Genomic DNA, 25,240 nt, shown 5'->3' on the forward strand with positions numbered 1-25,240 from the left:
AAAAAAGAGTGTTTAGCCAAGGATTAGCTCTTAATCTTTTATTGTTTTTAAACAGTTGTTTATCACCCAAACTGTGTTGATACTACACCGGTGACAGGGTTCAATAAAAATGCACTTCTCTCTCCATTTACATTCCTGTAAATTAAGGGTTTAGAAGCGGAAACTTTAGACCGCAGTATTATAATTCAGAGATTTGTAGGCATGTTGTCTTCCTAAGGTCGTAATGATCAGGTGTGGGAAGCTGCTTCTTATCTCAGAGCTTACTGAGTGTTACAGACCAGGTAAGTCTCCTAATCTAACGATGGAGAAGAGTTTTAGCAAAAGGTGCCTGTCCTTTAATTTTTAGGAGCAATTTAAACTAAGTTTCACTGTGACTAAAACAAATATCTTCAGTCAGAGAATCGTTTTCATACTGGTAACCTCATTGCAGAGTCACACTGCTTCTGGTGCTTCAGCTCCGAAGTTCTGCTTTCCATTTGGAGGAGTAATTATTATTTGAAGGTTTCATTTCCTCCTCGAGTCAGCTGACGCTCAGTAATTTATTGCAAACTTCAACTGCTTAGGCCAGTAACACATGGATTATAATAAGAACATCAAAAAAAAAAAGCAAAAAATGTAAATATATCAGTTTAAAAATATAACTTTAAGGAATGCTTCATCAAGAGGTATTCCTGCCTTGTTATTTATGGTTATTTTAGAAGGCCTCAAAACCTGGATGGCTTCTGAAGCCAGAAATTTCCATAGCAGAGGAATCTATGATTTGCTGTGCATCCTTTCAGCCCTCAATAGATGGGAAAAGATTGAAAGGCTCTGGAGAGGAGTCCTCTTTATTTTTTTAATGAAAGGCTGTATAATATATTTTCTCTATGGCTGCAGCAGCTGTCAGGGAGAGCAACTCAGTTCAGCTCTATTACGGGAGAGGCAATACCCCGTCCTATGGCATCGAGATGCTCTGAGGGGCCAGAACTGATTGACAGCTTGTCACCGTGACGTCTTATTCCATCTCTGTTATGGAGAAAATTAATGTCACACCACCAGCCTTATGACTCGCTGTCATCTTAGAACCGCTCACCTTTTATCAATGCTCTAAATAACATTTCAAGCCTATCGTCTCACGGTGGACAATCCGGTCAAGGGACATTAAATCAGATGACTGTGAAATGTCATAATAAAAATGGAATGCTAACAACTTCTTCTCTAAACTAGCTCCTCTGGTTTTTAAACTGTGACAAGGGGGAGCAAGGGTTCAGCATCCCCATTCTGAAAAGGTCATACAATCGCTCTTGGTCTACTACCCATTACTACCCGCCCCCTGTTGACCTTCCCTGCTTCCCCACCACCCGCCCCGCAAAAAGAAGAAAAAAAAAAGAAAAATGGAATTAGCCATCTTTTCAGAATGGGGTGATCAAATAATGGCACACACAGTAACGTCTGTTTAATTTGTGGGGCTTCAATGCTTTGCAATGAACAGCTGAATGACAGCAACGGAGAACCTTTTCAGGGCTGTTTCTTATGAGAGTGGGGCAATCCACTTACTCTCCTCACCAGAACCAGAGCAAAATCAAATTCTTAGGTTGAACCTAAACTTAAAAAAAATAAATACACAAGTTCTCACAGGAAAACATATGTATAATTCTCCAAATAAACTCTTTTATATTGTATGTTTCTCCAAAACAAGTGATATTTCAAACATCATACAGTATTCATTCATTTTATAATCTATAGAATAAAAAGGAAACACTCTGAAACCCTAAATCATAGATCTTTGTCCTTGCGTTGCTATGAGTAATCATAATACATGTGCTATATTACATACACTAGATTCTTAGCAAATAGGATTCTAAAGGGAGATACAGGCCTATGCTTGAAATTCAGGGCTTAAAAAAAAGTATATTTAAACTTGGTTCACTTTTTAGTATATTGAGCAGAATATAATCTGAGAATTAGCCGGGACATCCACATAATATTTTACATTTTACTGAAATAATAACTAATATTTGAAAGTAGGTATAGAAACGAATACTCAAATTCTAAATGGAAATGGCTGACTTAAGGAATCCCTTACAGCAAAAAGAAAAAAAAAATAATAGTAATTAGATCATTTCTAATTACCTAGCCCATAGTATCATTCTAATATATGGGATAGTATCAAATATTAATCCATCAAATACAATATTATAATACCTAGAATCATTTTTATATTAATATATGAATTAATTTCTTTAAAATTGTTTTAATTCATGAGTCTCACTTCTGTGAACAGGAGAATATGTCTTGGTGGGTACCAAAACGTGAAATAATTTTCACAACTGCAATTATATATTAGAAGAGGCCACACAATACCTTTGGCTCTTAGGTGGTTTAAAAATATATACTATTTAGCCTTGCTAAGTCACCTCTATTAAACTGTTTATGATAACACCATTGGTGGATGAGTTGTACAAGTATTAGCAGACAGCTGATTCAGTGGAGATAGCCAGAATAAATTTACTGAAGCACACATCCTGCTAATCTGTTTGAAGAATATTGTAGAGCATTAGTACCAGCACTTCATGTTATCTGCACAGCCTGATAAGGTACATCTTTATTAAATTCAGTTATTGGAAGGATGTCAGTCAGCAAATAGGAATATTTTAAAATCTAAAAAAAAAAAAAGAAAATTAAGCGGTTCTTTGTTAGTCAAAGCTTGGTTTCATGACTGAGTGTCTAGAGGAGCCTTCTAAACACCTGGCAGCATTGTACAATACAAGCTTTGTAATTTTAAGTGCAAAAGCTTTTCTTTTTTCTTCCAGCTTCACGGGTACCGAGACATTCACTTTCTCGAGGCTTCACTAAGAGAGAACAATGGAGTAAGAGCTCCCCTCTCTGTTGATTCAAGAAAACTACATGGTGAGAAATGCAGACCGTGAGGATGCTGGGAAATAGGTAGATTTGGTTGTGAATGTTTGGGTTTGATAAAATTTGAGAAGGGTACTTATTTTAGTGACTCACTATGCCACCCTATCACTCTACATCTGATTGAAAGGTAAGAAAGCTTCCTTTTCATTATATTTCACATTCGATTTTTAAAAATTAAAGGAATGAGGTGAGGCTTTTCTAAGCAGTTGAAAGGAAAAATTATTTCTGTGACTATCCTCCAGTAACCAACCTACTAATTAAAAAGTAGGTGGTTAACTCCATTTCAAATTTGTAAAGACAAGGAAATCTTAATTCCAATGACAAATAATCAATGAACTCATTTTAAAGTATTATATAAACTCAACTTTCCATTACAGGAAGTTTCCCTGTATGCTAATTTTGTGGTGTGATAAAATTACTGAGGAGAATCTCAGAATCTAGAACTTGCTCTGGAAGAGAGTTGAGAGAAGACCAGGTGTCTAGATATCCATGGGTACCCCAAGTGCTTCTGCAAAGATATGCATGGTATTTGCATCTGCCTAGCCTTCTGCTTCTGCTGATTCATCTGTCAGACAGCTTTGCAGATGTACTTCTATCACTCCACGTAAATTATTTACAACCTCTTCTAGTCACCCATGACCCTGAAGGAGGAGGCTTACATACGTACATATCTCTTTAATATTTCCTCGCGTTCTTTCGGGTCCTCCAGGGAGTTGATGGAGAGCTCAGAGATGCTGACTGTGGCCGAAGCTGTCAGGGTGACCAGCAACACCAGGTGCCCCTCCCCTTCCTCCAGCTGCAACACTAGCTTGTGTGTCTGTTCCCTACTGAGAGCCGACAGGTCGATCTGGCACCTAAAAAGAAATGTTTTGAATTAGCAAAAGGCTTTTTTTTTTTTTTTTTTCCACATCAAACAGTGGAGGTGCAGGCTGCTCAGAGCTATGTGAAAAATAAATCAATGGAAATACCATTTGGACCACTGGAAGCATATGTATTTCATGTCAGCTGACTTCACAAAATTCAGACTCTGATTATTTTAGTATCTAATTGCTTATTTCTTGTAAGATGCAAAAAAATGTGCTTATCTGATTTGATTACTACCCACTGTCACCATATTTATAAATCAGTAGGGGCTTTCAGTCCCTAGATGGCCCAGATCAGTGGGGCTTTGCTTACAGAGATTAATATGAGCTGTCTAAAGAGGCAAACTACCATGAGTGAATTTTTGTGTCACTCTAAAACAATAGGTGTTTTGCCCTCGTTCTGAAATGTTATTAAGCAGAGAATAGACCATTTACTATGATGATGTCATACGTTTTACATTTTTAAAACCATGCCAATTTATTCATAGAACACTGCATAAATCTAAGTTAACAAACAAACAAATCCTCTGAAAACATTATAGCTGAAGTGTTATGTACGAGAGTTGCCTGAAGAGAGACTTTGTAATAGTATGGCAACCCATGCTCGATATATCACCTCCTCAGAGCTGAACACTTTGCAGACTCTTTTCATAAAAATGTCAATTGATTTGGGAGAGAAAGATACTGTGGTGACCAAAACCACAAGGGCAATAAACAGAGAGAAAGGGGGCAGACATGAATAAAAGACATTTGAAACAGGAAATAGCCAATTATAAGAATAGATGTGGTATCGTCATAAACAAGGGGTGGTCAGCTATTAGGGACAGATTAAATTTTTGCCCCTTCTTATTCTTCACTCTATTTATTGTTTATTATTTTGCTTCTAAGTTAAACATCTATGAATAGGGCCTCAAAGCTTATGGTTGAGTTCAAACATCTTTAGTGAGAGTGATTTTAGAAACTGAATCAAAGTTTGACATTTATGTTTTATTGTTGCCTATCAAAAATGACATGAAAGATAGCCAGACTAGGAACAATTGGGAGAAAGAGGAATATAGATGCAAGAAATGAAGAAGAATAGAAACGTCTTGGTCAGTGATAGAAAATTTGCATGCATTAAATGCTAACTATCGAGACAGCAGGAAATTAGGGTCTGTACCAAGTCAGGAAAACATCTTCCTAAAGTTAGGATGTATATCAAGTAACCTCACTGTTTCTGCAAACACAATATCCGTTTCAAAATACTCTCATGCTGTCCCCTTAGATTCTAAATGATGAAAAAACATATCAAATGCCTTATTTAATATTCAAATTTTAATTGGAATTAGTTCTTAATAATACCTGGAACAAATTTAGGGTTAAAAAATGCAACGGTGAAGAACAGCTAATCAAATGCATTCTCTAAGAAAAAGGAGAAAAATGAATATGATTTTCTACAGATCTTTCCAGCATCTGGCACAGTGCCTAACCTATAATTTGTTGAATGTGAATGAATCTTTGGACTAGATTGAGAGTATAACACTGGAGAATTGAACAGGGATGACAGTTCAGATAGTACTTTTGGTTAGTTAACTTGGGACCAAGAAAGGTATTTCACTCGCTCTGATCATGCATTTCCAGTCCTGCTCATGCCCTATTCCTATGTATGATACTGCATCACTCTTAAAACACATTGAAACCTTCTGGAAGATTCCTTTTATGCCTATTACCATTAAGTGCTGGTCATTTAGGTGTTGGCCTTCCTCCTCTTTTATATATATTAGAGTCATTGCACTTAATTCTTTAGACTTGGGGAAGGTGTTCTAAAGATGCAGTCGAGGAACTGCACACTGGCCACTCTCAGATCAAAGCTGGTCCATAGATTTGTTGTTTTTATTGTGCTAAAAAAGTTTTGAATTTAAATAACTTTAAAGAGAGAGCAAATGTCCTCTGAGTTATTGTCCCCAATACTGTCTAACTTACAGCTGGACTATTTCACTTAATTCTGTACCCAGTGCCAATAGGCATAAGGATTTGTGATCCTCAAAATCTCCTTAATTTACCAATGAGGAAACTGAGGGCCAGAGAAGTCACATGAATCAATGGAGATACACAGTTAGTAATTAGCAGAGCCAGACCTGAACCTAGCACTCTGGAATCTAAGATCTAGGCTTTTTCCTTAACCGGTCTGTCATTGCTGTAATTGTGCATCCTAGAGGAATGTGCTATGTGAGGCAGCTCTTAAACGGGGTGATATCCAGACTTGTTTTTTTTGTTTTGTTTTGTTTTGTTTTGTTTTTGCGGTACGCGGGCCTCTCACTGGAGCGGCCTCTCCCACTGTGGAGCACAGGCTCCGGATGCGCAGGCTCAGCGGCCACAGCTCACGGGCCCAGCCGCTCCACGGCACGTGGGATCTTCCCGGACTGGGGCACGAATCAGCGTCCCCTGCATCGGCAGGCGGACTCCCAACCACTGCGCCACCAGGGAAGCCCCTCCAGACTTGTTTTGAACAGGACACATTAACTCAGGTTTCAAGTACAGAAGCGTGTTATTTTTATGCTTTAAAAATATGTATGAACTAGGAAGAATGCTGTAAGTAATTGCTCTTAGAAGACGATAAACTAAGAAAAAATTACAAATTGAATTTTAAAAGCTATGGAACTAATAAAATTTAAATTACCATTGCACATCTATAGGAAGGATTATACCTTTCTGCTGCAACTAAATTTTCAATATTGGGTACACTCGTAGAAACAGTCCCAGGTTCTGTCCTATATTTAATGGTTCAGAATTTTGACTATAATCATTCTAATATAGAAAATGCCTATGTATACAAATATTTTGAAAAGAGAGCATTAATGAATTCAAGATGCTTTTTGCTAGTTGACGTTACTCAGATCTCCTATTCATATGAAAACTCTGCTGAGGAGTAATCCTCAGATGCCATTTAAAGCAAAATGTCACCTGATAACCAAGCAAAATTGTCCTATTAACTTCAAGATAAAGTCAGCATTACAGCATCACCGATATCTGCATTAAATGGGTATCGAATCAGATTATTGCTGGAATTTGGTGGAGAAAAAGCTTTTGCTATTCCTTTGTTGTTATTGAATAAATATGAACAAAGATGGAAGTCCTGCGACATACTGTATTGCAAAGTGAATTCAGGACTAATTACTAGGGGCCAGTGCTATGGTTTGAATGTTTGTGTGCTCTCCAAAATTCATATGTTGAAATCTAGTGCCCAATGTGATGATATTAAGAAGTGGGGTGGTTGGGAAGTGATTAGGTCATGAGAGTGGAGCCCTCATGAATGGGATTAGTGCCCTTATAAAAAAAAGCACGAGAGATCCCTCACCCCTTCTGTCACGTGAGGACACAGAAGAAAACAGCAGTTTATGAACCATGAAACCAGACACCAAATCTGCTTTTGTCTTGATCTTGGACTTCTCAACCCCCAGAACTGTGAAAAATAAATTTCTGTTGAATTCCATCCACCCAGTCTATGGTGTTCGGTTATAGCAGTCCAACAGGCAGATTCACCTGTACTTGGCTTACCTGTACTATTATGTTCTCAACAAAGGAAGAATTCACTATAGTTTGGTTACAGAAATACTAGGCGATCATTCAGATAGTTCAGAATAAGCAAAAATTGATGGTTTTATATTGTTATGAAAATGAAAAGGCAGATTTTTAAAAGTATTGAAGCAAGTTCATGAACTCCAAAAATATATACACAGACACATTCACAGGGGAAAGAGCCATTCACAGGGGAAAGAGCCCAAGACTGGGCATCAGATTCCCTTGGTTCTAGCCTTCCATCTGTCACTAATTAGTTGGATGACCTTTTCCAAGACAACTTAGCCCCTGGAATTCCAGGTTTCTCATCTGTGATATGAGGGAATTGAACTAGATGAACTTCAAATTCTCAAAAACCTCAAATTCCACAATTATAACTCTATCCATGTTTACCCTTGTTTACATCTTCCATTCTTTGCAATTCCTCAGACCAATAAAATGGTAAGAGAACAAATTCATCTTACAGGAAATGAAATATTATTCCTCAGACGTATTATGCCTCTACCCTGCTGAAAAAAGTCTGAATGCTGGTGCCAGAAGGCAGACAATCTAACCTAATATCAAATTGTCTTCTAAGGAGCACTGGCGGGGGGCGGGGGGGCGGTGCATCCAGGTCACCATGCATGGAGTGAAAAAGGGAGTGTGGATTCTCCTCTTTCGTTCAAAGAACAGCTCCCCTTACATCTGTTTTATATCTGGGTTCCACAAGGAACTCCTGGGTCCTCAGCTGCCTGCTTTGCCTCAGCCTCGACTTTGGCTGGGTCTTTCCAAGGGGCTGGTCTTCATCCCACCACTGTGACCAAACAGCTGGGCTTGAGTCCTCATAGGTCTTCCACCTGGGGCTGGCCTAGGACTGTCCTAACTTTCACTTGCCCAAATGGGCTGAGCACTCTGCTTGGCTGCCACTGTGCATCTAGGCCCAACTGCCACATGCCCCAAATTTCTGGCTTCTAAGGCCACTTCTGCACTTGGATAAAAAGCCACACCGTGGAGTATGGGATCTGGCTTCCTGATCAACTGCCAAAGAAACCAGTTGAAACAATGCAGAAGTTTTCTCCTTACGGGGTGAACTTAGATCAATGGCATAGGTGATGGGACGATAACTCCCCATGCCTTCCACCCTCTCACAAACCATTCCAAAGCAGCATTCTCCATATTGCCTGTCCACATGTGGCCAAGTGGGCACACCTGCTGGGCAACCACTGTGTCTCTGAAACACAGGGAACATGGCCAGCCCAGTAACTTATCACCGTGCATTACTTCCTAGTCTTCCCTGCCTCACGTTCTTTCTCTCTCACTCTCAGGACCTGGGATTGTACCTCCCAATTAAGTACCAGCACCTAATCCCTGCCTCAAGCTCTGTTTCCTAGGGAACCTGGTCGAAGGCAAAAATTATTGGTACCATTTAATCCCCACAGTTACAGATGTCCAAAACCCAAACCTGACCATGTCCCACTCCTGGCTCCCCACCACCTATAAAATATCCTTAGTAAGGCAGTGGGGGCACTCCACAACCTACCATCAGCTTGGGTGTCATTTGTTGACTTACACTTACTACTTAAGTAATTCCTGACAGCTTGTAATTCTCCCATCATCCATGCTAGGGCTCACCTGTTTCTTTGTGTTTGCATGAAGCAACCCCTCTGCCTGAGATGATGTATCTACCTATTGCTTGGCTAATTTTTAACTAATTCTCATTGAAATGTCTTTTCCTGTCAATCTCCTGATACACCTCAAGGGCAGGCACCTAGCGCAGAGCTGGAATATAGTTGGTGCTCTGTAAGTATTAAAGTACTTATGGATGAGGAGACAGAGGTTCAGAAAGGCGACAGTGGCAGAGCCAGGATTAGCATGTAATGTGCTCATGCTACCATTTCTATATTGTCTTCCCAGAGAGTGGGTTGCTTTCTTTCCAACACTCACTCATTCACTCATTCATTAACTATTTATTAAGTGCACTGTGTGTCAGGCCTCTGTTAAATTTGGGGGATTCAGCCCTTTCTAAGCCTTCTGGTTTTTCACATCCTTATTTCCGGAACTACCGCAGACCTAGTGTGTTGCTTTTAGTGAAGTCATTCGGCTTCAGAGTTCGCGTCAGGGTTCAGAACACCAAAGTTTTAACAAAGCTGAATTATTCATTAGTATTGTGATATCAAGCAAGTTACAAACTTTTTGTGCATCAGCTTTCCTCGTTTATGCCTTCTCTTTGCATAGAATTGTAAAAACACAGGAATAACAGATGAAAAACTACTTTGAAAAGATGAAAGTACTATGTAACTATAATATGTAGTTTTATTATCTCATATGCCTTAGTTTGATATTGTACAATTTTAAAATGTACTGTCTGTTCCGAACTCATCAATCAATCATCAATAGAAGAATCAAAAGAGACTCAAAACTGAGATTGGAGAGCTATTTTCTTACATTCCACAAATGGGGAAACTGAGGCTCAGAGGAATTAAGTGATGGCAAGACTTCACATTTACTGACTTCCATAGCAAACCTTGAAATTCTTTGAACCTTTTAAAAACTATATGCATTACTTAGTCACATGAAAGGAATATATCACATTTATTTGGTGACGTTTTCCCCTAAGTTCAAGGAGAAAATTTTCAGTATTCTTGTCACCTTTTTTCTCCCCGCCTTTCCTTCTGCCATGCCTAAACCAGTAACCAATGAGAGTTTTACTCAGATGAAACAGTTTTGTGATTAGCACCGTTGATGTACACACGGGGTACAGGAAGTAAATGTTAGGCCTATTTGGATGTATTTTTTAATTTAAAATAGGACAGGATTCAAACTTCATAAATATTTTATAAATGCATTAACACTGGTAGCCCATACATCAGATATGTCACGTGTGACCTGCAAGTATTTTGAGGGATGAGCAGAAGCTGCATGACATGGGGGGGTTGACAGTGGCCCCCGAACTTGCTGACTGGCTTTCAGTGAATTGCAGTCCACATATGCTCGGTTAGGTAGACTTACAGATTATATCATCCAGTTTTAACTGAACTAATCCTCACAAAATGGACAGTGGCTTTAAAAAATCCCAGGAAGTTAGGAGGTTGGGATTAACATACACACACTACTATGTATAAAATAGATAATCAACAAGGACCTACTGTATAGCACAGGGAACACTACTCAGTACTCTGTAACAACCTCTATGGGAAAAGAATCTGAAAAAGAATAGATACATGTATATGTATAACTAAATCATTTTGCTGTACTCCTGAAACTAACACAACATTGTAAATCAACTATACTCCAATGTAAAATAAAAATTAAAAAATAAAAGATCCCAGTAAAGAAACTGTGGATTGAATATAATACTAATTGAACAAGCATAAGTGAACAGAATGATAAACAAGAACACACAGAGTTGACACGTTTACTCCTAGCCCATCTGTCTGTCAGCTACACTCTGATTCTGATTTACAAACCAATAATGTGGCATAATCAGATATAGCAAGAATTCAAACAAAATTCAACTTAAACTTATCAGGAAGAATATCTGCAACAAAAATTTACATCTCCTCTAACAAGGAACTTCTAAGTGTGTTTTGTGCCCTGAAGTAATAGCTCATGATATTTCGAAGCCATCATGATAAGAGGACATTTAAAAATGAAGCCTTCAGGACAGGAAGACAAGCCTCTATAGAATTTCTTTGGTGGGGGGGGGGTCATTTCTAAAAACACATTTTACTAATCTGGACCAAATTTAACGATAAAATTAGGAAGCTTTTTGAGATTTACTGCATGAGAGCTACTTTACGTTAGTAAAACAAACACATAGTATAAGATCTCATATTATAAATCAATATGATACATAATTCTTTAGAATCTTTGCATTTTAAAGAATTCAATAGGTAACCACTAATGTGTTTTCAAGTTTCACGATTATGCAGTGAACACGCCACCTCTGACATTACTAACTGCTAATGCAGTTATTGCCTTTCTGTTGTCAGCAGTTGTCACTGTCCAACTGTCTTTGGGGAGATGGCTTTATCAGAGCATACTTCTACAAACTTGGGAGCTTCCCCATTCATTGCCTCGAAGGTAAGCTATTTAATACACACACTGTCTTTGGAAACTGCATGGTGCATGGAAACTGTCTTTGGAAATGCCTATCGTAGACAAAATACTGCAGTGAGTATAAACTTTCTGAGAAAATCTTTAGCAGAAAAAATAGTAAGCCATGAAAGAAAATGGATTAAAATCTTAATATATTTGGCTTAGCTTGAGTTTAGGAAAAGCCAAGACAAGGATCAATGACATTCTTTACTGAAATACTGTCTCTCTCCCAAATAAGATATTTCACTCAATCCTTAGTAAGAAAAATGGTGAAATAGAAAGATTTCATTAAACACTCTCTTCAGTTTAGAATTTTCTGACTAGTTATCTTTGTGCTTTTTTCAAATTAATAATGAGGCAGGACTGCTCCTACACTTATTTACATAGGAAGTAGAACAATCATCATAGTATTTATATCACAAATAAGAAACACTGCAAATCAGAATCTATAGAGTGTCAAATGCTCAAACGCAGTGACCTTCAACTTTAAGAAAACATTAATTTGGTTAACATGCAAAGTCAAAGGCTGTTTTCCTCATTTTCCACACTATACCTGGACAGACATACATGTACTATGTATAGTACATAGGAGGTACTCATTCCACATTCTCTTTCCTTTGGCATTAAATATAGAGTCATAGATTTATTTTATGGTTGAAAGCATTTGTTCTTCACCCGGAACTTGCCCATTTGGGATAACTTTTTCTTCTATATTAGTAATAAAAATTGTGTTGAAATAGAACTCTCTACTGAAGTGTACATCTATAGCACTTTATTGTCATGGGCAGTACCAATGCCTCGGCCCTGATCACAATGCAACAAATAAAGTTAGTAGTAATCCACCAACCTAAAATATATGTGCCCCAAATCAATGCCACTTTAAAGATAAAAAAGCATTTTGCACACTAATAAATAATGCTATAAATCTTGCTATATTGGATTGCAAATAACTCTGACTGAATGAAATTGCTTGACATGGGATTTACTTACTCTGCATGTTCATAAAAACAACTTGTTCTCTGACAGCACTCATTCTTGGCAATTTACCACAGCTGTCAGCAGACAATTTGTTCAGATTACTGCTCTGCATAAAAGTGTAACAATCCTGAGGATTTATTAGCTGATTATCGTAAAGGTGGCAGTCCGTCTTGCCTGCCAAAATGCAGGTGATCAGAAAGTTAAATAATTACATGCAGATTAACATTATTTCACCTTCACTTGAAATCTGTAGTTTAGCAACAGATAAAATTTGTTCAAACTTGCAGTACGGTGCACACCACCCAAGTGGGTTTACTGACTTCTTGGCACTTTATCGAGCCCTTAATGGCTTCAGGACATACTGAATACGAGACCGAGGTGAAAGGGGCATGGACTTTAAAATCAGGAGTGCTGGATCTGAGTCTCAGATCAATCACCCCAAATTCACACTAGCTGAACAATCTCTAAACCTCCTTTTTTGCTATACCTCTAAACCTGCCTCACTTTTTGCACCGGTAAAATTGGTACAATAGGAAGCATCCTTCTTACCCCCTAATATTGAACTAATGTATGTAATAATAGTGCCCTATACAGTGTAAAGCACTATTATTATTGTTTCTTTCCATTCATGGTACATTTATTTTTGTGTAAAATTTAACAACCAGATGGCATTAACTCACTTGATATTATAATGGTAAAAAAGTTATAAGTATCTTGGTAAATGCATAGGCTACTTTTTATTCAAATGCAACCATTCAGTATTTTTTATGTACAAAGATTACTCAGACACCTAGACATTTTAACCCATTAATTCTCCCTTTTGAATTATATACAAATATCTTTCTTAATTATACTGAAACTTTGTACTTTTCACTAAGGCATGCTGTTCTAATTGCCTTCGCATTAACATCAGGTGTCAAATGCTATATTTATTTAGAGAAGGAAGAGCCATAATTTCCAGTATTCAGTCAAACTTCAGGTATTTAGCAAATATTTATTAAGCACCTATTACTTGCCACATACCTTAATAGGTATTGAGGATGCCACAATAAACAAAGCACTCAAAAACCCCTGCCTTCATGAAGCTCACATTCAAGTGATGGAAAATACATGATAAAATAAGTAAGTGAAATGCATCGTATGTCAAATGGTGATTACTTCGATGGAGAAAACAAAGCAGGATAGAAGAAACGTAATGTCAAGGAAAAGAAGTTTCAGTTTTAAATAGGGTTGGTATGGCTATCACCCTGATGTGACATTTGTGCATAGACCTAAAGAAGGTAAAGAAGCAAGGCAGGTGGACACCTGAAGAAAGAGTGTCACAGATGGAGGGAAAGATCCTGAGGTGGGGAGGTATACGGTGCACCTGAGGAATAGCAAAGAGCCTGGGACAGAGCAGAGGGAGGGAGGGGCAAAGTAGCAGAAGTTCAGGGCAGAGGGATCGCAGGGCCAGATCACCAGGAGCATCAGAGGGCTCTATGAGGATACTGGTTGTACACAGACTGAGATGGGAAACAACCACAGGGCTTCGAGCAGAGGAGTTAAATTATTTTGTTGATGTTTTGTGGAAGGAAGGAGAACAGGAGGCTCTTGCCACTGCCCACATGAAACTGACAGTGGCTTCAACAGGAAACAGAATGATTGAGATGATAAGGGTGATTTCTGACTATATTCTGAAGGAGAAGTTTGCAAGTTGCTGAATGGACTTGATGAGAATGAAAGAAAAGAATAAAAAATGACTCCAAGATTTTTAGTGTTAGCAACGAACGAGAGAGAATCCTGATGGAGGAGCAGATTTGGGGCGCTGTGGGTGAGAAGTCTGGCTTTGGACCTGCTGAACTGGAGAAGCCTATTAGACGTCCAAATGGAGATTTCAAGCAGGCAGTTGGACGTGGAGTTAAGGAGTGGATCTATATGTTTGTCGTTGTCAATCTTAGGTGGTATGGAAAGCACAAGGGTGGGTGAAGGCACCATGGGGGCAGGTATAGACAGAGAAGATGCCCAGGGAGTGAGCTCTGAGGGTCTCCAGAATTAAATCAGGAGGAAAACGAGGAAAAATCTGCGGGGGAGATGAAGAAAGAGCATGTGATGAGGTAAGAAGAAAACAGAGCCCTCTGTTCTGGAAGCCAACTGAAAAAACCTGTTTTAAGGAAGGGAGCTATCAGACAAGTCCAGCGCGGCTGCTGATCAGGTAAGATGTAGGTTAAACACTGGCCATTGAATTTAGCAACGTGGTGGTCACAGGTGACCTTGACAAGAGCAGTTTGTTGGGGGCAAAAGTCTGACTACGTGGGATCAAGTGAGAATGGGAGTGGCTACTGTTCAGTGTAAAAATAGTTTTCACTGTGTTGACACTCCAGGTTTGCAAGTGGCTCTTTCATTCAAAGCCAGTCTCATCTTTGTAATAAACAAACAAAGCCCTGTTATAGAGTATACACTTAAAAAAACACATTTCAAAAATCATTATATGTGGGAGACCTTCAAGATGGTGGAGGAGTAAGACGCAGAGATCACCTTCCTCCCCACAGATACACCAGAAATACATCTACACGTGGAACAGCTCCTACAGAACACCTACTGAACGCTGGCAGAAGACCTCAGACCTCCCAAAAGGCAAGAAACTCCCCACGTACCTGGGTAGGGAAAAAGAAAAAACAGAGACAAAGAATAGGGACGGGACCTGCACCAGTAGGAGGGAGCTGTGAAGGAGGAAAGGTTTCCACACACTAGGAAGCCCCTTCGCGAGCGGAGACTGCGGGCCGCGGAGGGGGGAAGCTTCGGAGCCACGGACGAGAGCGCAGCCACAGGAATGCGGAGGGCAAAGCGGAGAGATTCCCGCACAGACGATCAGTGCCGACTGTCACTCACCAGCCCGAGAGGCTTGTCTGCTCACCCGCCAGGGTGGGCGGGGCTGGGAGCTGAGGCTCGGGCTTCGGAGGTTGGATCCCAGGGAGAGGACTGGGGTTGGCTGCGTGAACACAGCCTGAAGGGGTTAGTGCGCCACAGCTAGCCGGGAGGGAGTCCGGGAAAAAGTCTGCACCTGCCTAAGAGGCAAGAGACCATTGTTTCCCGGTGCGTGAGGAGAGGGGATTAAGAGCGCCGCCTAAACGAGCTCCAGAGACGGGCGCGAGCCACGGCTAACAGCGCAGACCCCAGAGACGGGCATGAGACGCTAAGGCTGCTGCTGCCACCACCAAGCTGCCTGTGTGCAGCAAGCACAGGTCACTCTCCACACCTCCCCTCCCAGGAGCCTGTGCAGCCCACCTTGTGCCAGGGTCCTGGGATCCAGGGACAACTTTCCCAGGAGAATGCACGCACGGCGCGCCTCAGGCTGGTGCAACGTCATGCCGGCCTCTGCCGCCGCAGGCTCGCCCCGCACTCCGTGCCCCTCCCTCCCCCAGGCCTGAGTGCGCCAGAGCCCCCGAATCAGTGGCTCCTTTATCCCCGTCGTGTCTGAGCGAAGAATAGACTCCCTCAGGCGACCTACACGCAGAGGTGGGGCCAAATCCAAAGTTGAACCCTGGGAGCTGCGCAAACAAAGAAGAGAAAGGGAAATCTCTCCCAGCAGCCTCAGGAGTAGCGGATTAAATCTCCACGATCAACTTGATGTACCCTGCATCTGTGGAATACATGAATAGACAACAAATCATCCCAAAATTGAGGCAGTGGACTTTGTGTGATTTTGTCTGTTTAGCTTTACTTTTACCATTTGTCCTAGGGTTCTGTCTGCCTGGTTTTTTTTTTAGTATAGTTTTTAGCACTTGTTTTCATTGGTGGATTTATTTTTTAGTTAGTTGCTCTCTTCTTTCTTTCTTTTTTTAAATTACTTTTTAATTTTTTATTTTTAATAATATTTTTAAATAATTTTCTTTTCTTTTCTTTCTTCCTTTTTTTCTCCCTTTTCTTCTGAGCCACGTGGCTGACAGGGTCTTGCTGCTCTGGCCGGGTGTCAGGCCTGTGCCTCTGAGGTGGGAGAGCAAAGTTCAGGACATTGGTCCACCAGAGACCTCCTGGCTCCGTATAATATCAAACATCAAAAGCTCTCCCTGAGATCTCCATCTCAATGCTAAGACCCAGCTCCACTCAACGACCAGCAAGCTACAGTGCTGGACACCCTATGCGAAACAACTAGCAAGACAGGAACACAACACCACCCACTAGCAGAGAGGCTGACTAAAATCACAATAAGGTCACAGACACGCCAAAACACAGCACCGAATGCAGTCCTGCCCACCAGAAAGACAAGATCCAGCCTCATCCACCAGAACACAGGCACCAGTCCCCTCCACCAGGAAGCCTACACAACACACTAAACCAACCTTACCCACTGGCAGCAGACACCAAAAACAACAGGAACTACGAACCTGCAGCCTATGAAAAGGAGACCCCAAACACAGTAAGTTGAGCAAAATGAGAAGACAGAGAAACACACAGCAGATGAAGGAGCAAGGTAAAAACCCATCAGACCAAACAAATGAAGAGGATATAGGCAGTCTACCTGAAAAAGAATTCAGAGTAATGATAGTAAAGATGATCCAAAAATCTTGGAAATAGAATGGAGAAAATACAAGAAACGTTTAACAAGGACCTAGAAGAACTAAAGAGCAAACAATGATGAACAACACAATAAATGAAATTAAAAATTCTCTAGGAGGAACCAATAGCAGAATAACTTGAGGCAGAAGTTCAGATAAGTGACCTGGAAGATAAAATAGCGGAAATAACTACCACAGAGCAAAATAAAGAAAAAAGTATGAAAAGAATTGGGGACAGTCTCAGAGACCTCTGGGACATTAAACACACCAACATTTGAATTATAGGGGTCCCAGAAGAAGAAGAAAAAAACAAAGGGACTGAGAAAATCTTTGAAGGGATTATAGTTGAAAACTTCCCCAATATAGGAAAGGAAATAGTTATTCAAGTCCAGGAAGCACAAAGAGTCCCATACAGGATAAATCCAAAGAGAAACACGCCAAGACACATATTAATCAAACTATCAAAAACTAAATACAAAGAAAAAATATTAAAAGCAGCAAGGGAAAAACAACAAATAACATACTAGGGAACTTCCATAAGGTTAACAACTGATCTTTCAGCAGAAACTCTTCAAGCCAGAAGGGAGTGGCAGGACATATTTAAAGTGATGAAAGGGAAAAACCTACCACCAAGAAAACTCTACCCAACAAGGATCTCATTCAGATTCGACAGAGAAATAAAAACCTTCAGAGAGAAGCAAAAGCTAAGAGAATTCAGCACCACCAAACCAGCTTTACCACAAATGCTAAAGGAACTTCTCTAGGCAGGAAACACAGAGAAGGAAAAGACCTACAATAACAAACCCAAAACAATAAAGAAAATGGTAATAGGAGCATACATATCGATAACTACCATAAATGTAAATGGATTAAATTCTCCAACGAAAAGACATAGACAGGCTGAATGGATACAAAAATAAGACCGTTATATATGCTGTCTACAGGAGACCCACTTCAGGTCTAGGGACACGTACAGACTGAAAGTGAGGGGATGGAAAAAGATATTCCACACAAATGGAAATCAAAAGAAAGCTGGAGTAGGAATTCTCATGTCAGACAAAATAGACTTTAAAATGAAGAATATTACAAGAGACAAAGAAGGACACTATATAATGATTAAGGGATCAATCCAAGAAGAAGATATAACAATTATAAATATTTAAGCACCCAACATAGGAGCACTGCAATACATAAGGCAAATGCTAACAGCCATAAAAGGGGCAATCAACAGCAACACAATCATAGTAGGGGACTTTAACACCCCACTTTCACCAATGGACAGATCATCCAAAATGAAAATAAATAAGGAATCACAAGCTTTAAATGATACATTACACAAGATGGATTTAATTGATATTTTTAGGACTTTCCATCCAAAAACAACAGAATACACTTTCTTCTCAAGTACTCATGGAACATTCTTCAGGATAGATCACATCTTAAGTCACAAATCATGCCTTGGTAAATTTAAGAAAATTGAAATCGTATCAAGTATCTTTTCTGACCACAACACTATGAGACTAGATATCAATTACAAGAAAAAAATCTGTAAAAAATTTTAAAAATGGAGGCTAAACAATACACTACTAAATAACCAAGTGATCACTGAAGAAATCGAAGTGGAATTCAAAAAATTCCTAGAAACACATGACAATGAAAACATGACCACCCCAAACATATGGGATGCAGCAAAAGCAGTTCTAAGAGGGAAGTTTATAGCAATAAAATCCTACCTCAAGAAACAAGACACATGTCAAATAAACAACCTAATCTTACACCTAAAGCAATTAGAGAAAGAAAAACACAAAAACCCTAAAGGTAGTAGAAGAAAAGAAATCATAAAGATCAGATCAGAAATAAATGAAAAAGAAATGAAGGAAACGATAGCAAAGATCAATAAAACTAAAAGCTGGTTCTTTGAGAACATAAACAAAATTGATAAACCATTAGCCAGACTCATCAAGAAAAAAAGAGAGAAGACTCAAATCAACAGAATTAGAAATGAAAAAGGAGAAGTAATAACTGACACTGCAGAAATACAAAGGATCATGAGAGATTACTACAAGCAACTCTATGCCAATAAAATGGACAACCTGGAAGAAATGGACAAATTCTTAGAAAGGCACAACTGCCAAGACTGAATCAGGAAGAAATAGAAAATATGAACAGACCAATCACAAGCACTGAGATTGAAACTGTGATTAAAAATCTTCCAACAAAGAAAAGCCCAGGACCAGATGGCTTCACAGGCGAATTTTATCAAACATTTAGAGAAGAGCTAACACCTATCCTTCTCAAACTCTTCCAAAATATAGCAGAGGGAGGAACACTCCCAAACTCCTTCTACGAGGCCGCCATCACCTTGATACCAAAACCAGACAAGGATGTGACAAAGAAAGAAAACTACAGGCCAATATCGCTGATTAACATAGATGCAAAAATCCTCAACAAAATACTAGCAAACAGAATCCAACAGCACATTAAAAGGATCATACACCATGATCAAGTGGGGTTTATTCCAGGAATGCAAGGATTCTTCAATATACGCAAATCTATCAATGTGATAAACCATATTAACAAACTGAAGGAGAAAAACCATATGATCATCTCAATAGATGCAGAGAAAGCTTTTGACAAAATTCAACACCCATTTATGATAAAAACCCTGCAGAAAGTAGGCATAGAGGGAACTTTCCTCAACATAATAAAGGCCATATATGACAAGCCCACAGCAAACATCATCCTCAATGGTGAAAAACTGAAAGCATTTCCACTAAGATCAGGAACAAGACAAGGTTGCCCACTCTCACCACTCTTATTCAACATAGTTTTGGAAGTTTTAGCTACAGCAATCAGAGAAGAAAAGGAAATAAAAGGAATCCAAATCGGAAAAGAAGAAGTAAAGCTGTCACTGTTTGCAGATGACATGATCCTATACATAGAGAACCCTAAAGATGCTACCAGAAAACTACTAGAGCTAATCAATGAATTTGGTAAAGTGGCAGGATACAAAATTAATGCACAGAAATCTCTGGCATTCCTATATACTAATGATGAAAAATCTGAAAGTGAAATCAAGAAAACACTCTCATTTACCATTGCAACAAAAAGAATAAAATATCTACGAATAAACCTACCTAAGGAGACAAAAGACCTGTATGCAGAAAATTATAAGACACTGATAAAAGAAATTAAAGATGATACAAATAGATGGAGAGAAATACCATGTTCTTGGATTGGAAGAATCAACATTGTGAAAATGACTCTACTACCCAAAGCAATCTATAGATTCAATGCAATCCCTATCAAACTACCACTGGCATTTTTCACAGAACTAGAACAAAAAATTTTGCAATTTGTATGGAAACACAAAAGACCCCAAATAGCCAAAGCAATCTTGAGAACGAAAGAAGGAACTGGAGGAATCAGGCTCCCTGACTTCAGACTATACTACAAAGCTACAGTTATCAAGACGGTATGGTACTGGCACAAAAACAGAAAGATAGATCAATGGAACAGGATAGAAAGCCCAGAGATAAACCCATGCACATATGGACACCTTATCTTTGATAAAGGTGGCAGTAATGTACAGTGGAGAAAGGACAGCCTCTTCAATAAGTGGTGCTGGGAAAACTGGACAGGTACATGTAAAAGTATGAGATTAGATCACTCCCTAACACCATACACAAAAATAAGCTCAAAATGGATTAAAGACCTAAATGTAAGGCTAGAAACTATCAAACTCTTAGAGGAAAACATAGGCAGAACACTCTATGACATAAATCACAGCAAGATCCTTTCTGATCCACCTCCTAGAGTAATGGAAATAAAAAAAATAAACAAATGGGACCTAATGAAACTTAAAAGATTTGCACAGCAAAGGAAACGATAAACAAGACCAAAAGACAACCCTCAGAATGGGAGAAAATATTTGCAAATGAAGCAACTGACAAAGGATTAATCTCCAAAATTTACAAGCAGCTCATACAGCTCAATAACAAGAAAACAAACAACCCAATCCAAAAATGGGCAGAAGACCTAAATAGACATTTCTCCAAAGAAGATATACAGACTGCCAACAAACACATGAAAGGATGCTCAACATCATTAATCATTAGAGAAATGCAAATCAAAACTACAATGAGATATCATCTCACACCAGTCAGAATGGCCATCATCAAAAAATCTAGAAACAATAAATGCTGGAGAGGGTGTGGAGAAAAGGGAACACTCTTGCACTGCTGGTGGGAATGTGAATTGTTTCAGCCACTATGGAGAACAGTATGGAGGTTCCTTAAAAAACTAGAAATAGAACTACCATATGACCCAGCAATCCCACTACTGGGCATATACCCTGAGAAAACCGAAATTCAAAAAGAGTCATGTACCAAAATGTTCATTGCAGCTCTATTTACAATAGCCTGGAGATGGAAACAGCCTAGGTGCCCATCATCGGATGAATGGATAAAGAAGATGTGGCACATATATACAATGGAATATTACTCAGCCATAAAAAGAAACGAAATTGAGCTATTTGTAATGAGGTGGATAGACCTAGAGTCTGTCATACAGAGTGAAGTAAGTCAGAAAGAAAAAGACAAATACCGTATGCTAACACATATATATGGAATTTAAGAAAAAAAATGTCATGAAGAACCTAGGGGTAAGGCAGGAATAAAGACGCAGACCTCCTAGAGAACGGACTTGAGGTTATGGGGAGGGGGAAGGGTGAGCTGTGACAGGGCGAGAGAGAGTCATGGACATATACACACTAACAAACGTAGTAAGGTAGATAGCTAGTGGGAAGCAGCCGCATGGCACAGGGATATTGGCTCGGTGCTTTGTGACAGCCTGGAGGGGTGGGATAGGGAGGGTGGGAGGGAGGGAGATGCAAGAGGGAAGAGATATGGGAACATATGTATATGTATAACTGATTCACTTTGTTATAAAGCAGAAACTAACACACCATTGTAAAGCAATTGTACCCCAATAAAGATGTTAAAAAAAAAAAAATCTTCCAACAAACCAAAGCCCAGGACCAGATGGCTTCACATGCGAATTCTATCAAACATTTAGAGAAGAGCTAACACCTATCTTTCTCAAATTCTTCCAAAATATAGCAGAGGGAGGAACACTCCCAAACTCATTCTACAAGGCCACCATCACCCTGATACCAAAACCAGACAAGGATGTCACAAAGAAAGAAAACTACAGGCTAATATCACTGATGAACATAGATGCAAAAATCCTCAACAACATACTAGCAAACAGAATGCAACAGCACGTTAAAATGATCATACACCATGATCAAGTGGGGTTTATCCCAAGAATGCAAGTGTTCTTCAATATACGCAAATCAATCAATGTGATAAACTATATAAACAAATTGAAGAAGAAAAACTATATGATCATCTCAATAGACGCAGAAAAAGCTTTCGACAAAATTCAACACCCATTTATGATAAAAACCCTCCAGAAAGTAGGCATAAAGGTAACTTACTTCAACATAATAAAGACCATATATGACAAACCCACAGCCAACATTGTTCTCAATGGTAAAAAACTGAAACCATTTCCTCTAAGATCAGGAATAAGACAAGGTTGTCCCCTCTCACCACCATTATTCAACATAGTTTTGGAAGTTTTAGCCACAGCAATCAGAGAAGAAAAAGAAATAAAGGAATCCAAATCAGAAAACAAGAAGTAAAGCAGTCACTGTTTGCAGATGACATGATACCATACATAGTGAATCCTTAAAGACTCTACCAGAAAACTACTAGAGCTAATCAATGAATTTGGCAGAGTAGCAGGATACAAAATTAATGCCCAGAAATCTCTGTCATTCCTATACACTAATGATGAAAAATCTGAAAGAGAAATTAAGAAAACACTCCCATTTACCACTGCAACAAAAAGAATAAAATACCTAGGAATAAACCTACCTAAGGAGACAAAAGACCTGTAGTCAGAAAACTATAAGACACTGATGAAAGAAATTAAAGATGATACAAACAGATAGAGAGATATATCATGTTCTTGGATCGGAAGAATCAACATTATGAAAATGACTATACTACCCAAAGCAATCTACAGATTCAGTGCAATCCCTATGAAACTACCAATTGCATTTTTCACAGAATGAGAACAAAAAAATTTCACAATTTGTATGGAAACACGAAAAACCCTGAATAGCCAAAGCAATCTTGAGAAAGAAAACCGGTGGTGGAGGAATCAGGTTCCCTGACTTCAGACTCTACTACAAAGCTACAGTAATCAAGACAGTATGGTTCTGGCACAAAAACAGAAATATAGATCAATGGAACAGGATAGAAAGCCCAGAGATAAACCCACGCACATATGGTCACCTTATTTTTGATAAAGGAGGCAAGAATATAAAATGGAGAAAAGACAGCCACTTCAATAAGTGGTGCTGGGAAAACTGGACAGCTACATGTAAAAGAATGTAATTGGAACACTTCCTAACACAACACACAAAAATAAAATGGATTAAAGACCTAAGTGTAAGGCCAGAGACTATAAAACCCTTAGAGGAAAACATAGGCAGAACACTCTATGACATAAATCACAGCAAGATCCTTTTTGACCCACCTCCTAGAGAAATGGAAATAAAAACAAAAATAAACAAATGGGACCTAATGAAACTTAAAAGCTTTTACACAGCAAAGGAAACCATAAACAAGACCAAAAGACAACCCTCAGAATGGGAGAAAATATTTGCAAATGAAGCAACTGACAAAGGATTAATCTCCAAAATTTACAAGCAGCTCATGCAGCTCAATATCAAAAAATCAAACAACCCAATCCAAAAACGGGCAGAAGATCTAAATAGACATTTCTCCAAAGAAAGTATACAGACTGCCAACAAACACATGAAAGAGTGCTCAACATCACTAATCATTAGAGACATGAAAATCAAAACTACAATGAGGTATCACCTCACACCAGTCAGAATGGCCATCATCAAAAAATCTAGAAACAATAAATGCTGGAGAGGGTGTGGAGAAAAGGCAACCCTCTTGCACTGTTGGTGGGAATGTAAATTGATACATCCACTATGGAGAACAGTATGGAGGTTCCTTAAAAAACTACAAATAGAACTACCATATGACCCAGCAATCCCACTACTGGGCACATAACCTGAGAAAACCATAATTCAAAGAGTCATGTACCACAATGTTCACTGCAGCTCTATTTACAATATCCAGGACATGGAAGCAACCGCAGTGTCCATGGACAGATGAATGGATAAAGAAGATGTGGCACATATATACAATAGAATATTACTCAGCCGTTAAAAGAAAGGAAATTGAATTTTTTGTAGTGAGGTGGATGGATCTAGAGACTCATACAGAGTGAATTAAGTCAGAAAGAGTAAAACAAATACTGTATGCTAACATATATATATGGAATAATAATAAAAAAAAAGGTTCTAATGAACCTAGGGGCAGGATAGGAATAAAGACTCAGACGTAGAGAATGCACTTGAGGACCCGGAGAGGGGGAAGGGTAAGCTCACACGAAGTGAGAGAGTGGCATGGACATATATACACTACCAAATGTGAAATGGATAGCTCGTGGGAAGCAGCCACACACAGGGAGATCAGCTCAGTGCTTTGTGACCACCTCGAGGGGTGGGATAGACAGGGTGGGAGGGAGAAGCAAGTGGGAGGAGATATGGGGATATATGTATACATACAGCTGATTCACTTTATTATAAAGCAGAAATTAACACACCATTGTAAAGCAATTATACTCCTATAAAGACGTTAAAAAAAAAAAGGAAAAAGAAAAAAAAATCATTATATGTGACCCAAACTGGAAAATAAAGTGATTAATAAAAAAACTATAACACAGTACACTAGTGTGTGTAGATAATCTAATCCATTCACGTGTTCCAAATTTGGGACTAATTCAGACAGGATCCTTAAAAACCATTATTAGACATTGATGGGAGAGTATTACCCTCCATAATCAACTTTAAATTTATTCACCATCCACCAATCAACTCCCAGAAGTCTCTAATTTCTAAGTGAATTGAGGCATATCTTAATTATTCCCACCACACACCCACAAAAAGATAATTATGTGACATGATAGAGGTGTTAACTATAGCTATGATGGCGATCATGTTACAATATATAAATCTATTAAATCAATACATTGTACACCTTAAATTTACATGTTACATGTAAAGTATGTTTCAATAAAATTAATTAATTAAAAAAATATAATACAGACAGAGAATGTTGCAACAGCTTGCAAAAGGATTCAGAAACAGTCATGTACCACAGTGTTCATTGCAGTTCTATT

General features: G+C 38.9%; 1 protein-coding gene across 16 annotated transcripts in view; it reads right to left on the reverse strand.

Annotated features, from left to right (window-relative positions):
* Positions 1-25,240, reverse strand: part of MCTP1 (multiple C2 and transmembrane domain containing 1) — a gene marked incomplete at both ends in the record, with an annotated part of 537,186 nt that overhangs the window by 189,081 nt on the left and 322,865 nt on the right. For 15 of the 16 annotated variants that reach the window (XM_082650521.1, XM_082650520.1, XM_082650519.1 and 12 more), the window contains one exon: positions 3,566-3,752. The exons of the other annotated variant lie outside the window; for it this stretch is intronic. In XM_082650521.1, coding sequence (XP_082506647.1) covers positions 3,566-3,752 — 187 coding nt within the window. The remainder of the gene's footprint in view (positions 1-3,565; positions 3,753-25,240) is intronic. 16 annotated transcript variants of the gene reach the window in all.

The sequence above is a fragment of the Grampus griseus genome (genome assembly GCF_964374135.1).
Source record: "Grampus griseus genome assembly, chromosome: 3".
Classification (NCBI taxonomy): domain Eukaryota; kingdom Metazoa; phylum Chordata; class Mammalia; order Artiodactyla; family Delphinidae; genus Grampus; species Grampus griseus.